At 44.1% G+C, this 23,633-nt stretch overlaps 1 protein-coding gene across 1 annotated transcript in view; it reads right to left on the reverse strand.

The window, feature by feature from the left end:
• The window catches only part of MCTP2 (multiple C2 and transmembrane domain containing 2), a 381,280-nt gene that overhangs the window by 62,473 nt on the left and 295,174 nt on the right, over nucleotides 1-23,633 (reverse strand). The window contains exons 15-17 of the mRNA XM_089653100.1: nucleotides 16,660-16,761; nucleotides 16,481-16,555; nucleotides 10,080-10,199 (exon numbers count right to left, since the gene is read on the reverse strand). Coding sequence (XP_089509226.1) covers nucleotides 10,080-10,199; nucleotides 16,481-16,555; nucleotides 16,660-16,761 — 297 coding nt within the window. The remainder of the gene's footprint in view (nucleotides 1-10,079; nucleotides 10,200-16,480; nucleotides 16,556-16,659; nucleotides 16,762-23,633) is intronic.

A 23,633-nucleotide genomic window follows, 5' to 3' on the forward strand; every position in this document is an offset into this window, starting at 1 on the left:
TTACACCAACAATGAGGCACTATTTCTCCCACTGACACCAACGAAGAGGTACTATTCCTCCCACTGACTGCAACGATGTGGTACTGTTCCTCCTGCTGACACCAATATTGGGCACTATTCCTTCCATCAACAATGGGTCACAATTCCTTCCACCGACACCAATGATGGGTTACACTTCATTCCGCTGACACCAATGATTGGGCATGATTTATCCTACTTACAATTTATCCTACACTAACAATGGGGCACTATTCCTCCCATTGACACCAACATTGTGGTGCTGTGACTTTCACTGACCCCAGTGATGGGTCACAATCCCTTCCACTGACACCAACAATGAGGCACCAGTCCTTCCACTGACAACTGTGGCTGATGGCCACAAAAGAAATTCTGTGCCACAACAGCAAGCCTTGCCTTTATCATTTGAATGTATTGGGTTTGATGAGCAATACGCAAAGGGATAATTTATGTAGCCCACCCACCCCTTCCTGCCTTTGCAGCAGCTTAACGGTGGGCAGTTGGAGGTTGGTAAAAATGCAGTTCAATTGCCTATTTTTACAGACCCAATAAAAAAAAAATGAATCCATTGCAGTTTACCCACCCTTGAATATGGTGGCTGTATTAAATTTCACTTTTCATGCTAAGGGCATTTTCGAAAAGTATTATTCATACCTGCTGATAGAAATGCAGAGTCCTTGTCCCTGTGAGCTGAATAAAATGCAAAAACGAATCTAATCTTTCATTTGTAAACTATTAATCCCACTGGCCACCATGTAAAAAACGCAGAGGTCCAGCATGGGTAACGACCAGGGATGGACTGACAACTCATGGGGCCCCCGGGCAATAGGAAATCATGGGGCCCCGGTGTCCTCTCTCACACCCAAAAAAGCCTATGAAAGGTACCAGAGGCATCTCATGGGGCCCCCTACTGACCCCGGGCCCTCTGGCAGTGCCCGAGTTTCCAAATGGTCAGTCCGCCCCTGGTAACGACTATTATTATAATACAGGATTTATATGGAGCCAACAGTTTGCTCAGCGCTTTACAATATAACGGGAGACAATACAGCAACAATACAGTTCAATACAAGAGGGATAGGAGGGCCTAATCCTGGGAGCTTACAATCTAAGAGGGAGGAGCTAGTGGTACAAAAGGTAGCAACTGTGGGGGATGGACTGGTTGGAAGAGTAGAAAATTCCAGTATTAGCTGAGCGCAGGATAGGCTTCCCTGAAGAGATAGGTTTTCAGAGATCGCTTAAAAGTGAGCAGAGTAGGCTATAGTCTGATAAATTGGGGTAGAGAGTTCCAGAGGATGGGTGAAGCTCTGGAGAAGTCCTGGAGACAAGCATGGGAGGAGGAGACAAGGGAGCTAGAGAGTAGGAGGTCTTGCGAGGAGCGGAGAGGACGGTTTGGGTGATATTTAGAGACAAGATCGGTGATGTAATTTGGGGCAGAGTTATAAATGGCTTTATATGTTATGGCTCCCTTCATGGTGATTGAGCGTAGCCACCCAAGGACAGAATGTTTGGTAATTGTAGGATACCTGGTGAAATAGGGAAACGTAATGAAAAAATCAAAAAAAACAAAACTTCTAGCAGCCAGCAAGGACTGGCAAGCTGCAATATATTTCTTTTTTTTGGGGTCTAGATATTCTTTAACTAAATTTTCACGTAAATCAAGCACAGTAATAAGAGCGTGTGACTTTACACCACATCAAGTCTGGCCTTTCAGTAGAATTCTACCTAATAAATCTCTTCCCCGATGTGGGAACACCTGAACAGGTAGCAGAGTTCTGGAACATATTGCTTTAGCAAGCCTAATATTCTACTTGTGCCCAGACGGCTCCAATAAAAGGCATCATCGCTTCAGGACAGCAGCACCTTTTAGGGCTGAAATACTGTAAAATCACACACTTCCTGAAGTGGTTTTTAAAGATTGTAAAACCTGCTAAAAACTCATGAAGCTTTAAAAGAAAAAAAAAATCAAAATTAGGAAACCTTTAAAATGCAGGAGCAAAAAAGAGAATCATTTATGGTGTTTTGGCACCACCTGCTGGAAGAATCAAGTATAAAATTTAGGAAGTTTAAAATGACCCTAAACTTTATTTTTAGAAAACAATTATTATTATTATTATTATTATACAGTATTTATAAAGCGCCAATAGTTCGCTCAGCGCTGTACATTACAAAGGGGGACAGAACATGTGACAGAACAATACCAATACAATGCAAAACATGAGGGGATCGAGGGCCCTGCTCTTTCCAGCTTACAATCTAGGAGCAATTCTCATATAGGTTACCTTAAAATGGAACTTTATGTAAAAAATTAAAAATGGGCGAACAGGCGGGATTTTTAATGCTTTGTCTCTTCTATAATCAAGTTACCTACCTGCCTGTTGGCCCCTGTACAGTGAGCTGAGCACACGTAAAAATTCAGCAACTGAAATCCCGCAGTGACGTCATATCGGGCTGGCCAATGAAAGAGGCCAGAATTCCATACGTGGAAGCAATCAAAGATGTCAGCGGCCGGCGGGGAGCTCCAGGATGCCACATTGCTGGACTGCAGGAGAGTATAGTTCCATAGCTTTTCTGCAGCTGTGATCTGACTTCCTGTTAGAGGGTGGCTACGTTCATTGTTTCACTGTATGTGGAAATGTAGTCACCCTCTCTTGCTCCCTTCTGAGATCAACTATGGATTTTTGCAGTGTGCAGAGAGCAGTGCACATGACTGCAACTACCATACACTGCTTGGAAGTGAGGGGGAAAAAGGAGAGGTTTGGGAGCTCTTGGAGGAGGCAAAGGGGGGAGGGGGTGGGCGGTTGGATCCCCTAGTATTCCATGGTGTCAGCGCAGACTGTCAAAAGTGACTCATGCAGAAAGATTAGAGAGAAAATAGGAACCGCACTGTGTGCTCTGGATTGAGGCAAGTCAACACTATAGAAGGATATGCTTTGTTCCTTTTTTATTGCAGAGGTTTAAAACCACTTTAAAGCAGAGTTCCATCCAAAATTGTAAGCTCCGCTTATCTGCCTCCTCCCCTGCCACATTTGGCACCTTTTGGGGGGGAGCTGGTACCTGGTTTTGACAGGTGCCTGCTCCCACTTTCGGCTCAGTCCACTCTGGCAAGCTAAGCTAGAGGTTCAGACAACCCCCCCCCCCTCCAGAAGCCCTCTGGGACATTTCACAGGTCCCAGAGGACTGCGGTCCATTTACAAAGCGCAGCATGATTTACACATGCGCATTAGGAAACTGCAGGTTTCCCTTAGTCAACATGGTGGCGCCAGCACCCAACAGCCAACTGAAGAATCGGCTCGGGGTGAGGACGCAGCTGGATCCCTGGACAGGTAAGTGCCCTAATATTAAAATTCAGCAGCTACAGTACAGTATTTGTAGCTGATGACTTTTAATTATTTTTTTTGGCGGGGGCGCCGGAACTTCTTAACCACTTCCCTCTCCTCCATCAAGAGTCTCACTTATAAAGCTATCTCTGAACACCTTTACCTTGGTATCTGTGGTGTAGAAGTGTTCTGAGAATACCTCTCCATGCAACATGCTATGATTGCCAAAGGACATGTCAGTTATTTGCAAGAAAATATAGAATAGAAAAAAAATATGGGCGGTAATTACTGGCAGATCAGCAGATACAAACCCACATACAAAACTGGGGGAGCAGAGAAGGCAAATTGCAGGTTTTGTTTTTTTTTTTTTTTTTTTTTTTTTTTATAATCGGTCTAAAAAATGCAAACCAGTTTATCCTTAGCTGCTGGATCTCTGTGGTACAATTCGTGTGTTTTCTGCTGTGAAACATCCCTTCTGGCTCATTATGAGAGACGCAAGGAGCTTGGAGCATAGGGACTACCTGGCCTGCTTTTCACATGGGTGAGCAACTGATGTTCCTAAGACTCTAGATTGCCAGTTACAATGGGATTTCCAGGGGTGGGTTGGGCTGGTGTAGACCTCTTTAGACAAGGTTTGACATATGCACACCTCCTCAGAGCTATACAGTGGGCTCCTCTTACTACTGGATTTTTCAAATGCATTTTATATTTCAGTCCAGAGGTCTCCAAACTATGCCCCTTGGCCACATCCAGATCCCTACAGGACTGCACCTGCTGCAATTTTTAGCACCCCAGTTAATATGTTTTCATGCATAGTTTAGTCACTTAGCCTTGTATTCATGACCTATGTAGGAAAACATAGGAACTTGGGTGCAGAAAACAGCAGCAGGTGTAATGCTCTAGAGGGGTGGATGTGGCCATGGGTCATAGTTCAGAGACCCCTGGTCTGATGAGTCAAAATGTGAAATATTTGACTGTAGCAGGAGGCAGTTTGTTCACTGAAAGGCTGTAGTGCGGTACAAGAATGAACGTTTGCAGGCAACTGTGAAGCATGGTGGAGGTTCCCCACAAGTTTGGACTGCATTTCTGCAAATGGAGTTGGAGATTTGGTCAGGATAAATGGTGTCATCAATGATGAGAAATACAGGCAGATACTTATCATCATGCCATAACATTAGGGAGGTGTGTGATTGGCCCCAAATTTGTTCTTCAGCAGAACGCCTTCAAATATACAGAAAATGTTATTAAAAACTATATTCAGCATAAAGAAGAACAAGGAGTCCTAGAAGTGATGGTTTGGCCCCCACAGTGGCCCGATCTCAACTTCATGGAGTCTGTCTGGGATTATATGAAGAGACAGAAGGATCTGAGGCAGCCTACAGCCACAGAAGATCTGGTTAGTTCTCCAAGATGTTTGGAACAACCTACCTGCCGAGTTCCTTCTGGTGTGCAAGTGTACCTGGAAGAATTGATGCTGTTTTGAAGGCAAAAGGTGGTCACAGCAAATATTGATTTGATTTGGATTTCTCTTTTCTTTTATTTTCCATTTTGGACATGGATGTAAGGGGGACTCTAATACGTAGCCTGATGTAAGGGGGACTCTGGTGGGGATCTCGATGTAATTGAGCATCTAATGGAGAACCTGACCGAAGGGGGACTCTGGTGGGGACCTTGATTTAAAAAGAATCTAAAGGGGACCCTGATTTAAGGGGAATTGTGGTGGGATATTTATTGGCTCACAACCAGGGGCGGACAGACCATTTGGAAACTCGGGCAGTGGCCGAGGGCCCGAGGTCAGTAGGGGGCCCCATGAGATGCCCCTGGTACCTTTTTCATAGGCATTTTTGAGTTTGGGCAAGGACACAGGGGCCCCATGATCCCCTATTGCCCGAGGGCCCCATGAGTTGTCAGTCCGCCCCTGCTCACAACTATTTGTAAAATATACAATGCGGCTCTCGTGCTGAGGAGTTTGGAGACCCCTGCTACAGACAATGCCACAGATGGAGTGGGAGCACACAACTCCAAGAAGAATAGAACTCTGGAAGAAGATCTCTCAGCTCCTTCCCTTCAAAAAAGCATGCCAGTTGGTGTGAACAAGCCCTTAACAACTTCCCGCCCCACGTATTGTAACATGACGTCCTCCCAGGATCGGGCCACGCTGAGGCATGATCTGTCACCCGCTGTGTCTACCAAACACAGCAGATGACTGATCACTGTACCGGGCCACTCACACAACTGTACACAATGGATGGCTTCCATTCATCCCATTCATTGTGTACCATTGTGATGATTACTGTGCTTGGTCACAGTGATCACATGGTACAGACAGGGCCAATCGCAGCTAATCACAATAATAGAGAATGACTGGATTTCATTCAGAAAAAACGGTTGCTTATAACAGTGATTTTCACAGGACCAAAGTAAAAATAGACATACCTAGAATTTATCTTTAAGCAATCCACCTATCTGGTTCAGAAAATCAGCTTCCCATGTGACCTCTCCACCTCTGGCCCCATCATTGGACAGTGAATCACCGTCATCACCTCTGTACAGTGACCATGGAAGCAGCAGAGTCATCCTATTGACTAGCAGAGGCTTGGGTATCACAAGGATGGCAGACCCATATTACAAATCCATTGGCACATAAAAACATAAAACATATATAAATACTTTACATCACCTGTATATTTAAAGGGTTTGTCCACCTTGTTCCTAAAGGTGACCTAACTATTTAACTGTTTGGATGGAGTTCCCTCTTAACCCGCCTTTCCATGGGGTGAATTAATGGGGTTCCATGCAGATGATTACTTTCTTTGCAGGCGAAAACCGCACTGTCACAACAAGCGAAGACGAGGAGGAAATCTACGCTTGTATAATGAAAAAAAGGAAGGCGAAGGTTTGACAATAAAGACAGACAAGCTGCAGGGGTCCTTCCCAAACCGCAACAAGGGTTTCATTTCATGAACAGATCAGCCGCTAAAATTATTACCGAGCGCTACTCATATCTGTCACCTGTGGTGGGTATAATTACAGGCTTCAGCTCGGAAAACACCCACATCAAAAGGACCCGCGGCCTGCCAAGTTTAGGCCATCGATGTAGAATGCACACCACCCGAGGAGAACCCCACGAGGATCAGCTGGGGGGGTATGGGGACTAATAAAAATGACAGCTCAGGAACAAAATGACAATGGCGAAGACGATGGTGGCATTCAATTAGCTGCAAATGTCAGTGTTCGGAGCCGGTCTTCTGTTCTGTAACCTTGCTGACCAAATGATGGAGGATTTGTAAATATGGAGCAGAATATGGAAAATTCATGAATTTGTTAAAAAAAAAAAAAAAAAAAAAGGGTAGGACCCTAACGGGTTATTTTAATGGACAATTTGCATTTTTTTTTTAAATATTTAAAGAGGAACTCAACTGCCCCCCTCCACCCCCCCTTCATGATTCCCCCCCTCCCCTTCCCTTTGAACTGTATAGTCGGGTTGCTCGCCAAAAGCATGAACCTGGCGATCCAGCGCCATCACCATCTCTTTGCTGCAGCATACCCAGTCCCATGCCGCTTCTTTTGATGTAATTAGTTGGAGTCAGGGACTGCTGGACTGGTTGAGGTATCTATAATTCTTTTTTTGGAGGTTCCAAAGATAGTGCTGACTCCGTTTAGAGATGTTGGCCGCTACCTAACTGGTACAACCACAATGTCACTACAGTGGCAGATATTCAAATGGGAAGAGCCAAGTTGAGCCAACACGTTTCCGGGGACCTGAACCTAGCAGCTGTCCCACACTTAGTGTCTGTTTGCCTCATGTTGGCATTGTGTTCACAGTAGCATTTGCAGAGCAGGGCTGGCCATAGAGGGATACGTTTGATGCAGCTGACCAGCTTGACCGATTTCACCCTCTTCTTGCCCAGGCCAACTTTCAGCTTTCAGTGCTGTCACACTTTGAATGACAATTGCACAGTCATGCAACACTGTACCCATATGAATTTTTTTTTTTTTTCAAATGACGTTCACTCGCAATGGCAAAAGTCCCACCCAGCCTATTGTAATACGAACTGGAACTGGTTAAACACATATTGCAATATATGTAAACTAAAAAGCCCTGTTATCGATTTCAAAGTTTGCTAGAAAGGGTATATAGCAGTGTGCAGACGAATCATCCAGATTTCTAGCCAGGTTGGCCTAATGTGTTTCAAGGGAGTCAATTACCCCGAAACATGTGTCGTATGTGTTGGAGACAGGGGCAGACTGACCATTTGGAAACTCGGGCATTGCCCGCGGTCAGTAGGGGGCCCCATGAGATGCCCCTGGTACCTTTTTCATAGGCTTTTTTGAGTTTGGGCAAGGACACAGGGGCCCCATGATCCCCTATTGCCCGGGGGCCCCATGAGTTGTTAGTCCACCCCTGGTTGGAGACCACGCTGGAGTTTCTGAATCTGTCGTTGGTCCTGGGTGGGTGTCTGAGGTTTACACCCACTTTAAGGAACATGTACTAGACATAGATCTAGCATAAAAGTTTGCGCTACAACCTCTCTAGCTGGCCAATAAAAGCTATCAACCGAGATCGCAATACACAGATATTGGTGCAATATTGTTCATCCTCTTCCAGAGCCATGTCAGGCCTCAGGATTACAGGAAGACCGCAAACATCACTATTCGCAGCGTGAAATCACTTTTGGCAGCCAAACCAGCCACATACTGGGCAACCATATTAGCAGCTGAACACGTTGCAGAAAAAGTCCTATGGAACGGTACAAACGATATTTATTTATTTCAGGTACTTATATAGCTGTCAATTTACGCAGCGCTTTACATATATATTGTACATTCACATCAGTCCCTAACCCTAAAGGGGCGTACAATCTAAGGTCCCTAACTCACATTCATATACAAGGGCCAATTTACACAGGATCCAATTAACCTACCAGCATGTCTTTGGAGTGTGGGAGGAAACCGGAGTACCCGGAGGAAACCAACACAGGCACAGGGAGAACATGCAAACTCCAGGCAGGAGGTGCCGTGGCTGGGATTTGAACCAACGACCCTAGTACTGCCAGGCGGAAGTGCTAACCATTTAACCACTGTGCTGCCCACATCTGACATAATGATCAGGAAATGCTGGATGGAAGGAACAGTTTATTTTTACTCATTACTGTGATCAAACTCTCTAAAACACTGATAGATAATGAGAACATGAACAGCTATAAAAACGTGTCAGTGCAGTAATGTCAGTCCCAGGGGCTCCAAACTCTTCAGTACTAAGGTCATGTCATATATTTTGCATATTTTTGGGGTGGAAAAATGGAGTCCCCCCCACATCAGACTCCCCCCATACATCAGAGTCCCCATCAGAGCTCCTCTTCTATAACAGCCTCATCAATGTCCCTCCTACATGAGTCCCCATCAGAACCCCATGAAAGTCACCCTTACGTTGCAGTCCCATCAGAAATTTTGAACTTGATAAAACATTGTTCTAACATTGTGTGATGTTAAAAGAAAAAAAAAATTCAACTACCATAATTGTATTCTCTAGAGTAGGGGTCTCCAAACTTTCTAAACAAAGGGCCAGTTTACTGTTTAAGGGGGCTGGACTGTGGCCATTGGAAGTAGAAATTGTGCTGGTGTCAGTGGGAGTAAACAATGTATCCTTGGTACAAGGGAGAGGCATAGTGCCCCATCATTGGTGTCAGTGAGAGGAACAGTGTCTCATTGTTAGTGTTGGTAGAAGAAATAGTGCTCCATCGTTGGTGTCAGTGGGAGGAATAGTGCCCCGTTGTTGGTGCCGGTAGGAGAAATAGTGCCCCATTGTTAGTGTTAGTGAGAGGAATGGAGCCCCCTCATTGGTGTCAGTGGGAAAAATAGTGCCCCGCCGTTGCTGTCAGTGGGAGGAATAGTGCCTCACCATTGGTGTCATTGGGAGGAATAGTGCCCCATCGATGGTGTGAATGGGAGGAATAGTACCCAATCATTGGTGTCAGTGGGAGGAATAGTGCCCCATCGATGGTGTCAATTGGAGGAATAGTACCCAATTATTGGTGTCAGTGGGAGGAATAGTGCCAAGTCACTGGTTCCAGTAGGAGGAATAGTGTTACATAGCTGGTGTCAGTGGGAGAAATAGTTAGCATCATATTAAGGAATAGTGCCCCATCATTGGCATCACTGGAAGAAATAGTGCACTGTTGTTGATGTCAGTAGCAGGAATTATGCCCTGGTGTCAGTGGGAGGAATAGTCTCTTGTATCAGGGGAGGAAAAGAGATGGATAAAGGCAGCCAAAGGACCACAAGTTTGAAGACCACTGCTCTAGGGTCTCAGCTTTCACCAAAATATATATTGTTTGGGGGAATTTAAGTCATCTTTATGCCTAACATGACTTAGTCTAGTGCAAAAAAAACAAAACAAAAACACAACAGTTCTGGCAGTGAAAGGGTTAAAGCAATTCAGGGGTGGACTGACCATTTGGAAACTCGGGGACTGCCCGAGGGCCCGGGGTCAGTAGGGGGCCCCATGAGATACCCCTGGTACCTTTTTCATAGGCTTTTTTGAGTTTGGGCAAGGACACAGGGGCCCCATGATCCCCTATTGCCCGGGGGCCCCATGAGTTGTCAGTCCGCCCCTGAAGCATTTGCTCACACAATTTGGAGTTCTAACCAAAATCCGAAACCCTTACTAAGAGGAAAAGAGCAATTAGCTGACTAGAACATCCAATAAAAAGAACGACCGGCAGATAAAAATATAGAACTTACCAAGAAAGCGATCACACTCCTTTTCGTAGACTCCCACTGAAAACAGCTCTTTATGAAACGCATGGTGTTCCAGACCGCCATCGTGATCTTTTTAACACGGTAAACATTTCTCGACAAGATCTAACGGAAAGGAAAACTGATGAATATTTGGGAAATAGAAGTCTATTACATGGAACCAATTTCACCCCAAGGATCCCTTTCCTTCAATAGCTTACATTCTCTCAAGGTTTATGAACTACATATCTAAAAAAGGTGTAATATAACAAAAATAGGTCAGAGAGGAAGTGAGTGTTGGTAATTCAGCAAAAGTAGCAATCGCAGAGTTCAAATGCTGTGCTGTTCTGATAATAGTACATAAGAGTGGAATGGAGGTCAGTGGTGAACACGGTTTAACCAGCAGAAACTAACATCGGGAGTACTTTAATGAAGTAAACATCATCCATACTATAATGGAGAGGACATTCTCCCCATTTGAATTAAACAGCTCTTTTTAAAGCCAAACTCCAGCCAATTCCCAGAATGCCCGCAGCGTAGTATTAGGATGGTGAGTCCCACAGCCATTCGCACTGCAGCGTGTTCTGATATGTTCTAACTTGCATTTGCCTAAGTCGCGGACCAGTGGTCTCTGTCTTTACAGAGTAGTAGAAGCGATAACACGTGAGGGTGTTGCACTGTTGGCAGAAAATGAGTGGCAGGAATCTGGAGCAGCAAATTTTAAGTGAAAATTGGCAAAAGTGCGAGTGAAAATTTAGCTTTGTTACATCAGGCTTATGGTGAACATTCCATAAGGAAATCAAGCATTTTTTAATGGCATAGGTCCATGATGACACAAGATGTGTCAACCCACAGTCAATAAACATTGTCTCATGGAAATTCAGAAAGTGTTACAGTTATCTGTCTGGAGGAAAAGTGTCAGGCTCCGCCCAACAGGATCTCTAGTGGTCCTCAGAACGGGATTCCCCAGGACGCGGAGTCTAAGTCCCAGTCTGCCTTTTCACCAGAGCCCCTGATGGTGGGGATGGACTTGGTGCAAGACTGGAACCAGGTCGCGACCCCTGGGTGCACCCAACTATGGTAGAGGGGTCCCGCTGAGGGTATGTGCCCGGGATGAGCCTGCTGTGAAGGGGCTGACAGGTCCAGGTCCGAGCGGGATGGATGGATGACTGCCAGGAGTGAGCCTGGTCAGACTAGCCGGTTCGGTAACAGTGGGGACAGGTGCGGTACCAAGCAGCAGACAAAGAGTAGTCAGGTCACACGCCGGGTTCAGTAACAGAGGGTCCAAATAATAGTAACGACAGGCAGAGGAATGGTCAGGGAAGAGCCGGGGGTCAGAGCAGGAGAAGGTCAGCATAGATCAGAACAGACAGGGTCGGCAACAAGGAACGCACTTACAGGAACACAGGAACAGGAACAAGACCTTGCGGCAATGAGGACATTGCCTGGCCAGTTTAAATAGCGTGCCCTGCACCAACATTGGTGCCAGGCGCGCGCCCACGTGCGCGCATGCGCGGCCGCAATTGCCGCCGTGGACACCCAGGTCCTAATGCCCGCATATTGATGTGCCTGGGCGATCCGCAGATTCGCACGCCGCGCCGAAGACTGGGATCCCTGACAAAAAGACCAGAACTTTGGCCTGACAAGTGGATTCTCTATCACGACAATGCTCCTGCACATGATGCCTTAAAAGGTAAAACCTTGCACTCCATAGTAGACAGTAGAGCTAAAGAGGATTGTATAGTGTGTGGTGAGCTTTACACACCTCTCCTGTTTTCAGTACTACAGTCTGCATGTGACTACAGGAGTGTGTGGGAGCAAACTCCTGAAGGAGGAGAACAGGGTGTGTGCTAATGAAGTCAGCTGGTGAAATACTCTTTACCAGCTTTCCTGTCCCAAAGCTGGTAGTCATAAACTTTTCTATGGAGCAAGCTGGAGCTAGACAGGTAAGACTATGCTAAATACTAAGAAAGCTTTATTTTTTCTGCAACAGAAATACATTAATGGTATATTGGTACATATGGGAGTTCACATTTAGAAAAAAGTGAACTTTGCCTTTAAGTGTTTGGCAGTTCCTTGGCCAGTAACCCATTCTGAAACTTGACCAACCACCTTATTCCCCCAACTTAGCACCCTGCGACTTTTGGCTGTTTTCAAATTTTAAAAATATCTTAAAAGTACACAGATTTGATGACATTTTGGATATCCAGCACGCCGTGACAGACACCGCACAGTGTTCTGGAAAACAAATTAGAAGAATGTCTCCAGCAGTGGCGCAGTCATCTGAAAAAAAAAAATGTGTCGCTTCACAAGGGGACTACTCTGAAGGTGCCAACAGCCACTAGTGTATGGGCAAGCAAACATTTATTTTTTTTTAAAGTCCATTCCGGGAATTAAATTGTCACACTTCATATGTGCCATACCTGTGGAATCTCAGTGGAACCTGCTAAGGCATGACTACTATGGTGATATCCACTAGCTTCTAGGTTGAGTGCCAAGCAGTTGCCAATCTGCTTACTGAGCAAAGGAGGTCACCCACTTGGCATAGGTACCATTCAGGGAACACTAGCATATTCTCAAGGCAAATCGTTCTCTGAGTGGACGAGATGGAGAGGTGGGGTGGTGATGTCACAATCACAATATCAGCTAATCAAAGAACACTGTGCATTAATTGAGAAAATGCCAAGTATTCCCTGAATGGTGCCCAGTTGCTCAGGTTGGGACCTGGAAGCTAGTGTAGATCCCTGTAGTAGAGTTGTCTAGAATAGCAATTTCCAGCTTCCAATGAGATCCCACAAATATGCCACATACATACTTATGCGAGTCCAAGATGGTTCAAGGTATCTTAGTAAAAATTGCCATGCCTAACTTCAGCTTTAAAAGTTCCTTCATATGGAGGTGTCAAGAGGTTATTAGAGATGTTGTGCTGGGTAGATTATAGTACCGAGATGGGTGAAAAATGAAAAATTGGTGTCACACTATAAATACTTGCGGGGAGCAATCTGCTAGTACCATACCTTATCTTTTGGTTGTCAACCATACATTCTTCATTGGTGGTGTGTTACCTTCCTCTAGATCAGTGGTTCTCAACCTGTGGGTCGTGACCCCTTTGGGGGTCGAACAACCCTTTCACAGGGGTCACCTAAGACCATCGGAAAACACATATTTCCGATGTGTAAAGAGCAGCTACTGTGTAGAAAGCAGCTGCTGTGTTGAAAGCAGCTACTCTGTTAAAAGCAGCTACTGTGTTGAAAGCAGCAGTATTGGAGGTAAAACGACACTTCATGAATTATAATTACTGGATAAATAATTTTATGGTTGGGGGTCACCACAACATGAGGAACTGTATTAAAGGGTCGCGGCATTAGGAAGGTTGAGTACCACTGCTCTAGATCAACAGTGTGTATAGGGCTGTGTATATATACAATTTTTTTTTCTCCCCTTCTATTGGCTGAATTGGATGGACTAACTATGTAACCAACAGCAACAGCTTGCCCAAAGAACCAGGTCAGACCAGGAATATGAAAGAACGAGTGATGAGTTCTTATATTCAGGTACTAGTCTATATGTGAAATGTTGTAAAACTTTCTCCATTAGCCAACTGAGCTTTGAGTCCAATGCAAAGATATCTCAGCTGAACTTTTTTCAGGACATCGGTCATAGAGTCATTACTAAAGTAAAAGTAAACCCGTCCATCAAAAAACGAATTTCATTATTCCATTAGAAGGGTCATAGTGAAAGAACAGGAGCAGCATTGGTGGGAAGATCTTGGTGTAAGAGTTTCATATTGGTATTGCATGATTTAACATGTCAATTACACCTAGAACCAAATGTTTTGTGAGGGGTGGATGTAACCTTTACAAGGATTTTACACAATCATATGCTAGGCCTCAACTGCAAAGTATATTTTGGGGTTTTCTCGTTCAACGATTTTATTAAGGTTTTCAGTGAAAACTCAAGGTCGTGACAGCTGTAATGGCCAAGCAGGGCCTTTGACATCAGAAAACAATAAAACAAGATTGGACGTGACAGAAATAGCAGACTGATGTACACTCTAAGATGCTAAACAAGAAATACCTAGTATCGGGTGATGTTGGGTATTGCTGAGCTGAGAAACTCGAGAAGATGGATAGATATGACACTGGAGAAGAAGAAAGGAGGGAGGTAGGGGTCTGGTGAGGTAGGAGGGAATGAGTAAGAGGGAAAAGGCAGGGGAAGGAGGGAAGGGATGGGATTGGGGGGCAGAGGGATCACACAAGTTTGGGTTCAGCCCAGGTAAGCAGCTATAAGAAGGTTAGGCTGGCTGGGTCCAGAGATGGTCAGGCATAATTGAGCCAAGAGTCCCACATTTAAAGTGGAGTTCCAGTCCCCAGAAGAATTTTTTTTTAAAAGTTGACCCAGGATTGCCTTTTTGAGAACATTAACAATTAGATAAAGTTATACGTTTTAGCCTTCTAATTCATTTTAAATGTGTAAATCTTTACCATGATCTCAGAAGCAGGCAGGCGCCATGATGGCTGTGGGCATCTGAAGCCCGCAAGGCTTTTTTTCCTGGAGTTGGTGCTGCTGGTTATCCCAGCATTCACCACTTGATCTCATGCCTGTGCAGTACTGACACTGCTCGGTGCTACTTGTATAGAACAGGTTGCCATAACAATGGCGGGTACAGCTGAAGTTCCCACCCCCTTACGGCAACCTGTCCATCAAATCACACCAGGGGGAAGTAAAGTGAAGTTTGGAAGCGGAGCAACAATAATTAGAACAGCACAGATCTTACACTTTCCTTCCCACACTGGACTCCGGTAAAATGGTGCCAAACTCCGCCCATTCGCGTCACTTCCGGTTTCGAAGTAATGTGATATTCAGTCACTAGGAACCCAAAGGACTCCTAGTATACAGGAAAATACATCCCAGGAGACTTTGTGAATCGCCTTAACACATCATCGCCTAGGCGGCCGGGACCGGAAGTGCAGTTCTGAAATACTATTTTAAGGTATTTACATTAAGAAAAAAAATTGTTTTTATCCAAATCGTGCTGGACAACACGCGAACCATGTAATCAGAGGAACTTTAGAAAATGGGTGGAACTCCGCTTTAAGTAACTTGGGTTTGGGAATCATTTAGGTTGTTGGACTTTTGTTCATGAATCAACATAGTCAACATAAGGGTCATGCAATCTTTGACTTCTTGCATGGATGCTAAGGGCTTCTTCCAGGCCTTGGCTATTGTTTGTTTGGCTGCCAAGTAAAGGATTGTGGCCAATCGTTGTTGAGAAGCATGAAGGCCTGAGATTGGGCAGTGAAACAAAGCATATTTAGCCTCCTTGGGGATAATGGGATGAAACAGGGTGTGGGGAAGCCTATTTTAATGTTTTCAACATTTAGCCACACTTAGCCTACTAGGCAATACGGACTCATATGATACATAATGGGGTTGATTTACTAAAGGCAAATAGCCTGTTCACTTTGCAAAGGAAGTTGCACCTTGTAAAGGAATTTTCCCCAGACCTTAGAAAATGTTGTGAAATTTCTCTGTGCAAAAAATACCCAATCATCCACAAGGAAAAATAAATATTTTTGCTTGCACTTGATTGGATGATGGAAGTCAGCAGAATTTCACCTCATTCACTAAGCTCTGGTGCAACTACCTATGCATAGTGAACAGCACGGTTGGCCTTTAGTAAATCAACCCTACTGTTTCAAGGTTCCTGTGCCATTTCTAAAGTATACCAAATCACAAAAAATAGCGAAGTGCAAAAATTAAAGATTAGTGTTCAACTGCATAGCCTGGTGAACCAGAGAGCAGAGGCGGACTGACCATTCGAGCACTGAGGCACTGCCCGAGGGCCCGGGGTCAGTAGGGGGCCCCATGAAAGGCCCCTGGTACCTTTTTTTTATAGGTTTTGGGTGTGCTTTGAGTGTGGGCACGGAAAAAGAGGCCCCATGATCCCCTATTGCCCGGGGGCCCCATGAGTTGTCAGTCCGCCCCTGCCAAAGAGTCTACACCACTCTTTCTCAACCAGGGTTCCGTGGGACTCTAGGGTTCATCCACGGGTTTTTAGGGGTTCCTTGAGAAACGTCTGCCGCTCAGATGAGTAACAACGGATACCAATGATCTTTTTAGCGATCTGTAAGGGGGAATTCTTCCCAATTTCCACAAATCTAAAGAACATTCATCGCAGTGACCATCACGATAATGTACTGTGAGCTGTAGATATGGTTATCAGGGGTCCCTTAGACTGGAAAGTTATTTTAAAGGCTTCTCAATGTTAAAAAGGTTGAGAAAGGCTGAACTGGTAACTATCATGTAATATCTGCAATTCCAGATTGCTCATCCTCTGGCCAACTGATTTAGTGATCTCTATCAAAGAGTGTACAATTTTAACCTTTACAATTGACTTTACCAACCTTTTTTGAGAATTTGGGGTTGTCTTCCATAAAGCGCCTCTCTCTCGGGTTAAGTGTCCTAATACTTGCTCTGACCTATAAAAGAGTACAAAAATGAAGGCATTTATAAATGAACGTTCACCACAGGTATCATACTTTGTAATATTGTAAAAATAGGTTTTATAGCTTGAAGTACTTACTGGATTAAATATCAGATCAATTTCTAAATAGATTACTCCTTTTGAGGCCGTGGCCAAGTCTTTGTTTTTTAACAAGTAAGCAATTTGTTGCCCATTCCTTACCTGGAAGGAAAAAAAAAATACAATTTGTGTATAATTTTAAATGAATAGCACAGACATTGCCTTGGCACTTAAAATGACTCTCTACTGTGGTTTAACCACTTCAATACCGGGCACTTTCACCCCATTCCTGCCCAGGCCAATTTTCAGTTTTCCGTGCTGTCGCACTTTGAATGACAACTGCGCGGTCTTCCAACACTGTGCCCATATGATTTTTTTTTTTTTTTTTTTTTTTAGACAGAGATGTCTTTTGGTGGTACTTAATCACCACTGGGTTTTTTTACTTCCTGCTAAATGAAAGAAGGCAGAAAATGTTGAGAAAAAAGAAAAGATTCTTTGTTGTAAAATGTTGCCAATAAGTAATTATTATTATACAGTATTTATATAGCGCCAAAGGGTTTGCTCAGCGCTGTACAAAGGCAGGGGGACAAGACATGAGACAAGACAGAGACAGTGCGATACACGAGGAGTTCGAGGGCCCTGCTCTTTCGAGCTTACAATCTAGGAGGGAGGGGAAAGTGGTACAGGAGGAAGTGGCTGTGGGGGATGAGGGAGTGGGAGGAGTGGAGGTCAGATGTTAGGTGAGGGAGAGGTAGGCCTCCCTGAAGAGGTGGGTCTTCAGGGTGCGCCTGAAGGTGGTGAGGGTGGGTGACAGTCTGATGGATTGGGGTAGGGAATTCCAGAGGATGGGGGAGGTCCTGGAGAAGTCTTGCAGTTGGGCATGGGAGGAGGAGATCAGGGAGCTAGAAAGTAGGAAGTCCTGAGAGGAGCGAAGGGCACGGGTAGGGTAGTATTTGGGTATCAGGTCGGTTAAGTAGGTTGGGGCAGCATTGTGGATGGCTTTGTAGGTCAGTAATCTTTTTCACTGATGTGGCTGCACTGATGGGAACTGATAAGCTGCACTGATGGGCACTGATAAGCTGCACCGATGAGGTGCCACTGATGAGGTGCCACTGATGGGCACTGATAAGCTGCACCGATGAGGTGCCACTGATGGGCACTGATGAGGTGCCACTGATAAGCTGCACTGATGAGGCTGATTATCAGTGTAACCAATGTAATGACAGCCTTGCTGGTTATCGGCTCTCCTTTTCTCACACAGTCACAGCACATGAGGAACTGACTGCCGATAACCAGAACGTTTATTTACATGTGATCAGCTGTGATTGTCTCTTTGCCCCGATCTGTGATCAGCCGTGTCCAAAACACACAGAGGTCACAGAGCGCGCGTGGAGTGGGGTTCTGGGAGGACATCCATGGACGCTCCCCCAGAACCAGATGACCACGTTGTAGCTGTTTTTTATCTATAGCGCGATTGGCAACTGGTTAAACAAATTCTATTCAAGTATGTAATTTTTTTTAACTTAAAAATGTTCCTTCTTTAGCTCTCATTCTCCTCCAAATCTTTACATTTCTTTTTGTTATGCTGCTGTGATCTGACTTCCTATTAGAGGGTGGCTCTATGTTTGTTCTCTATGGTCCAACTGTATGTAGGAATGTAGCCACCCTCTCTTGCTTGCTCCTAAGATGGACTATGGGTTGGGTAGTGCTCATGGAGCAGTGTACTGTTCATGACCCCAACTAACAAGCCCTGCTCATTTCAACCAAATGGAATTTAAGAGGATAGACAGAGGTTCAGGAGCTCACAGAGTATGTTCCAAGGAGGCCAAAAACCATAAGAAACAATTTCATGAAACAATATATTACAGGGTATTTAGTATTGGATGTGTATGGATTATTTTTGGAGTGTCACTTTAAGTATAACTTTAACTTTGCCTTTAGGCCCAGCTTCTCCACCTCATCCAATCCAAGATTCCTATGCATTCATTCAGAAAAAGCAAAACATTCTCTGAATGGCACCCATGCCAAGCAGACAGCCTCCTGTGTTCACAATGCAGCAGGGTAGCCACTCAGTACAGGAACCAAGTAAAATTAATTGGAGTAGCTGTGCCTACTTCAGTGATTTCCAGCTTTTATTGGCATCAGCCCACTACAGAATATGCATAGTTACATTGGCCCAAGTTAGACCACTGTAACTATGTATAAAATATCCATGCCTGGAAATCTTCTTTAAACTGTTAGTTCACCTTTACACAAAATCTGCCCAACAATGGACCCTCTCCCCATCCCTCTGATCCTACTGTTTTTCAGTCCCACAATCCTGCACTGTCAGGCACCAGCATGGCGCTCCATTGGTCTAGGGATTAGAAATCTGGCAGCTTTCTCTCCTCTCCTTGCAGTGCTGACAGGAGGGGCTAGAAGGATTCTGATTGGTCAGCTCCGTCCATGTCACAGTGCTGACCAGTTAGGATCCATCTGGTCTGTACTGGATGAGCAGTACAGAGAGGAGATTAAGCAGCTGGGATTTAAAATCCCCAGACCAGTGGAGTGGCATGCCGGTATCTGACAGCGCAGGACCACAGGACTGTAGTACAGCAGGATCAGGGAGGATGGGGAGGGGGGCCAGTGTTAGGTCATCTTACAGATTTTCTGTAAAGGTGTACACTTTAAAGCGACTAGCAATTTATAAAGTTTTTATAGATGCTGCATACTTGTATTTACCGCATGCATGTCATGCCTAAGCAATCAACTCCTATTACTTTGCATAACAATTAACTGCTATGCTGTGGATAGCCTAAATAACCCTTTTTTTTATGTAGACCCAAAGAGCAGTCGATCAGCTTACACAAATACAGCAGAATAAGTCAGAGGAAGGGAACTCCTGTCTAGCAAAGGCAAGGCATTAGAATGTTTTCTTAAGCTGACCATACATAGGTCATTTTTTTTTTAGTTCAAGCAGCAGGTTGGATGAAAATAATTGACTTGATTCTTCCATCCACACACTCAATGTGGATGGCGAAATCCTCCCCGCTGAGTCATTGCATTACGACAGTGGGGAGACTTCTCCACCGTCGGAATACACAGATCAGTCTATAGCCTGCAGTGCTGATTGAGTGAAAAAATACCAACAATACGGTTGAACAGAAATTGGATCAGTAGATTGACTTCTGCTCAACCACAGTGGCCACACATGAATTGAAATTCGGCTGAACTAGATGAATTTTGATCCATGTATGGCCAGCTTTAGACAAAGGCAGTTGTGGGCTTTCTTACTAGAAAGCCCAGCATGATTTGCAAATAGAAGCCCCTTGTATTAGGATTCCCAAATCCACACACATGTTATAGGTGCGGGAATTCTCCCTGCTGAGTCAATGTATTCTAACAGAAGGGAAACTTCCCCACCATCACAACACACAGATCAGAGCTGCAGTCTATAACCTGCAGCACTGATCGAGCTAAACACCAACAGAGAGGCTGAACAGAAGTCAATCAGAAGATCAACTTCTATTCAACCACAGGAGTAGATTTACTATCACTGGTGTACTCAGAATCTGCTTCAGCTGTGCATGGCAGCCAATCAGCTTCTAACTTCAGCTTGTTCAATTAAGCTTTGACAATAACACTTGGAAGCGGATTGGTTTATATGCTGAGTTGCACCAGATTTTGCAATCTCCAGCCTTCGTAAAAAAAACCCACAGTGGCTACACATGGATCAAAATTCGGCTGGTCCCTGCTGAACCAGCTGAATTTCCATCCATGTATAGCTGCCTTTAGACAAAGGCAGTTGTGGGCTTTCTTATTAGAAAGACCAGCATGCTTTGCAAATAGAAGCCCCTTGTATTATTTATTTATTTCAGGTACTTATATAGCGCCGTCAATTTACGCAGCGCTATATATATATATATATATATATATATATATATATATATATATATATATATTGTACATTCACATCAGTCCCTAACCCTTAAGGGGTGTACAATCTAAGGTCCCTAACTCACATTCATATACAAGGGCCAATTTAGTATTTTATAAAATTTAATTTAGTATTACGATTATTTAACAAAAGGAAATACACTAAATAAAATATCAGTTCATAAACTATTTAAATAAAAAAAATACAATTTACCTTGAAAACAAAAAGGTTACACACCAATGTAAATCCACGAATGTTACAGTAAAACAACCTGAACACAATAGTTTCAGTTATAATATCAAATGTATTTGCAAAGAAAGTGAAACATAATAGTGGAGGAAAATTGTCAGGATGATCCTTATTAAATTCTTGGCATTGTGTACACACAAGAACAGCTTTGCTGGACACTGATCCTCTGGAGTTTAATAATGCGCAAATGCCACTTCTAGATGAAAAGGACATGCTATCTGTGTGGCACAATCTGCCCCTCTGGCACGATAATACATTCTCTCCAGCATTAGTGTCGATGAAGAACATTCAACGAACTTGTAGCCAAATGTTCTTTATGGCCATTTTCCGCACACATTCCCTTTACACACAGGTGTAGTCACAGGACCATCTACAAGTTCATAAAGATTGCTGAAAGACTGGGCAGCTCTTAAGAAAAAAAACGAGCGAGCGCAGTCTGCCGGAGGATCCCTCAGAACATTTGGCACGGAGTGGCGCTCGGCATGAGCATCTGCTCCAGCCTATCTCTTCCAATAACATCAGGAATATGGGGACCCAGGGACGTGTTAACTCATCAAAAAGTGCACAAAAGTACAGGGAGCAGGGGCCGTTCCTCCGTAAACATCAGCATGTTCAATGGCTCAACCACAGCATTACCCGCTGCTTAGATTAACACTGCACGGGAGAGACTGGTATTTAATGTATAGAAAGGGGGATTTGGATACTTTCGTTTTTTAAAGGGCTGTTCTCTATATTAAAGCATCATGGAAACCCAACGTCACTCATTTTGGCATAATCTACCGTCACTAGTACCCCATGAGCAGATTTTCCAAAACCAGGCTCCATGTACTCTCAGATGAACTATGCCCCTTTTCTCCATTTGTTATTATTGGTGAGCTGAATGCCCCGTGTTCGGATTCAGGGCAAGTTTATGAAGAAAGGAAGAAAATTTGAATGCTGAATCTTAACCCAATTGAAGTCAATGGGAGATAAATGTTATCTCCTAGATTGTAAGTTCGAATGAGCAGGGCCCTCGATCCCCTCATGTTTTGCATTGTATTGGTGTTGTTCTGTCACATGTTCTGTCCCCCTTTGTAATGTACAGCGCTGAGCGAACCATTGGCGCTTTATAAATACTGTATAATAATAATAAATCGGTAATTCACGATCTACCCATCAATTGTGGGCAGGTGACAGGTTGATAACATTTGTCTACCTGCCTTGTTGACCCCCAACCTAAAAGTGTTACTCCCCCTCTTGTAGAGTGACGCCTGGCTGTACAGCTCTGATCCCAGCCAGCCCACCTTTCCTGTCCTCCCCAGGCACTTGTGTTTGATATCATATGGGATGAACAGGAGAGTCAGGACAGCAGGAATCAGTGTGCCAGAGCAGGTAGATCTGTAAAAGCAGCTTCTCTGTATTACTCTGCATGTGGAAGAAACAGCTCCTGTACTACAGTTTACTCCCCCCCATACTGTGCCCTCCTTTAAAAAACAAAAAATGGTGCCACACCCCAGTGATCTGTGATCTCATCTATTTTCAGGTGAATCTAGATCTAATATGCAACCGATTGTCAACCAACGGCATGGGGAACTAGAAAACATGTGTCAAAGCAAACAAACATTTAAAAAATTCCATGTGGCTGAGAGAAGCAATTTTAATCTCTTGCCACCCATGTAACACGTATGTATGGCAGCAAAGAGGGTAGGCATGAAGACCCACATATGCAACACCTCCTGTGCTCAGAGACCAAGATCAGTAGGGGGCCAATAGACCAATACTATTGGAGAGTATGGGAATTTGTCTAGGACCGATCAAAGGCTGTGCAGCTCTAACACAAAGCTGGGGAAGCTCGATACAAACTTTGTTCTCCACTACATTAAGACCTACATGTCACATGAGTCCTTGGACAACTGAGGTTTCTGGACCACTCTGAATTTCTAACCGTTCAACAGGATTTTCCTGCAGTTTTTTGTTAAAGTGATAACACAAGAAATGTGCAGAGATGTACTGAATAGGGTTTCTTTTTTTTCCCACACACACACTTTAAATATTTAAAGAATAGCTCAGTCAAGTACTCTTTGGTGTACCAAAGCTGGAGAGTGCAAAATCTGCTGCAGCTGTGCATGGTAGCCAATCAGCTTCTATCTTCAGCTTGTTCAATTAAGCTTTCACAAAAAAAAAAAAAAACTGGAATCTGATTGGCTACCATGCACAGCTGCACCAGGTTTTGCATAATCCAGTTTGAGTAAATCAACCCCTTTATATCCAAGTTTGGATTTAAACTGAAGAGCTAAGTAACTTAAATGTCAACCATTCAAAGACATGATTTGACTCTATGTATTAAAACCAAAATTACCTTGATGTTCTGTATATGTTGAGGAGATAATGAGTTCATGTTTTTAGAAAAGCAGGCGGGGATGGTTTCAGCTACTGTTACAGAGTCTTAAAAAGACTATCGTTTTGCCCATTTGGAGCAAAGTGCCGTGATCCCAGCCTTAACCACATGATGCTGGTCTTAACTTTGGCTCCATTGGAGTCCTAACCCTCTGTAATATCAGTTTTGGATAGTGTCAGAGTACATTGCCTGGGCCGCATAACAACTGGTCATTCAAACCTGAGCATTGCATCCCTGAAGTAGGACACCTTCACACCAAGAAAGACTGGATATGTAATGAGGGCTCAGACAAATCCCAGGGCAGCTATGCTGTAGGAATGTATGAGCTGGTGCAGGGCCTATGCTTTTCCAAACCCTAATCACTTAGACTTGACTGCTATGTGCCATCAGAAATGAGGACTTGACAATAATCCATTACACTTTTTCCATAAACACTTCAGCATGAAATATTTAATCAGCTGTTCTTTCTTTTAAATTTAAATTACAAACATT

This window comes from Staurois parvus, unplaced genomic scaffold (assembly GCF_062004578.1).
Source record: "Staurois parvus isolate SC_StPar_1 unplaced genomic scaffold, SC_StPar_1.0 ptg000698l, whole genome shotgun sequence".
Classification (NCBI taxonomy): domain Eukaryota; kingdom Metazoa; phylum Chordata; class Amphibia; order Anura; family Ranidae; genus Staurois; species Staurois parvus.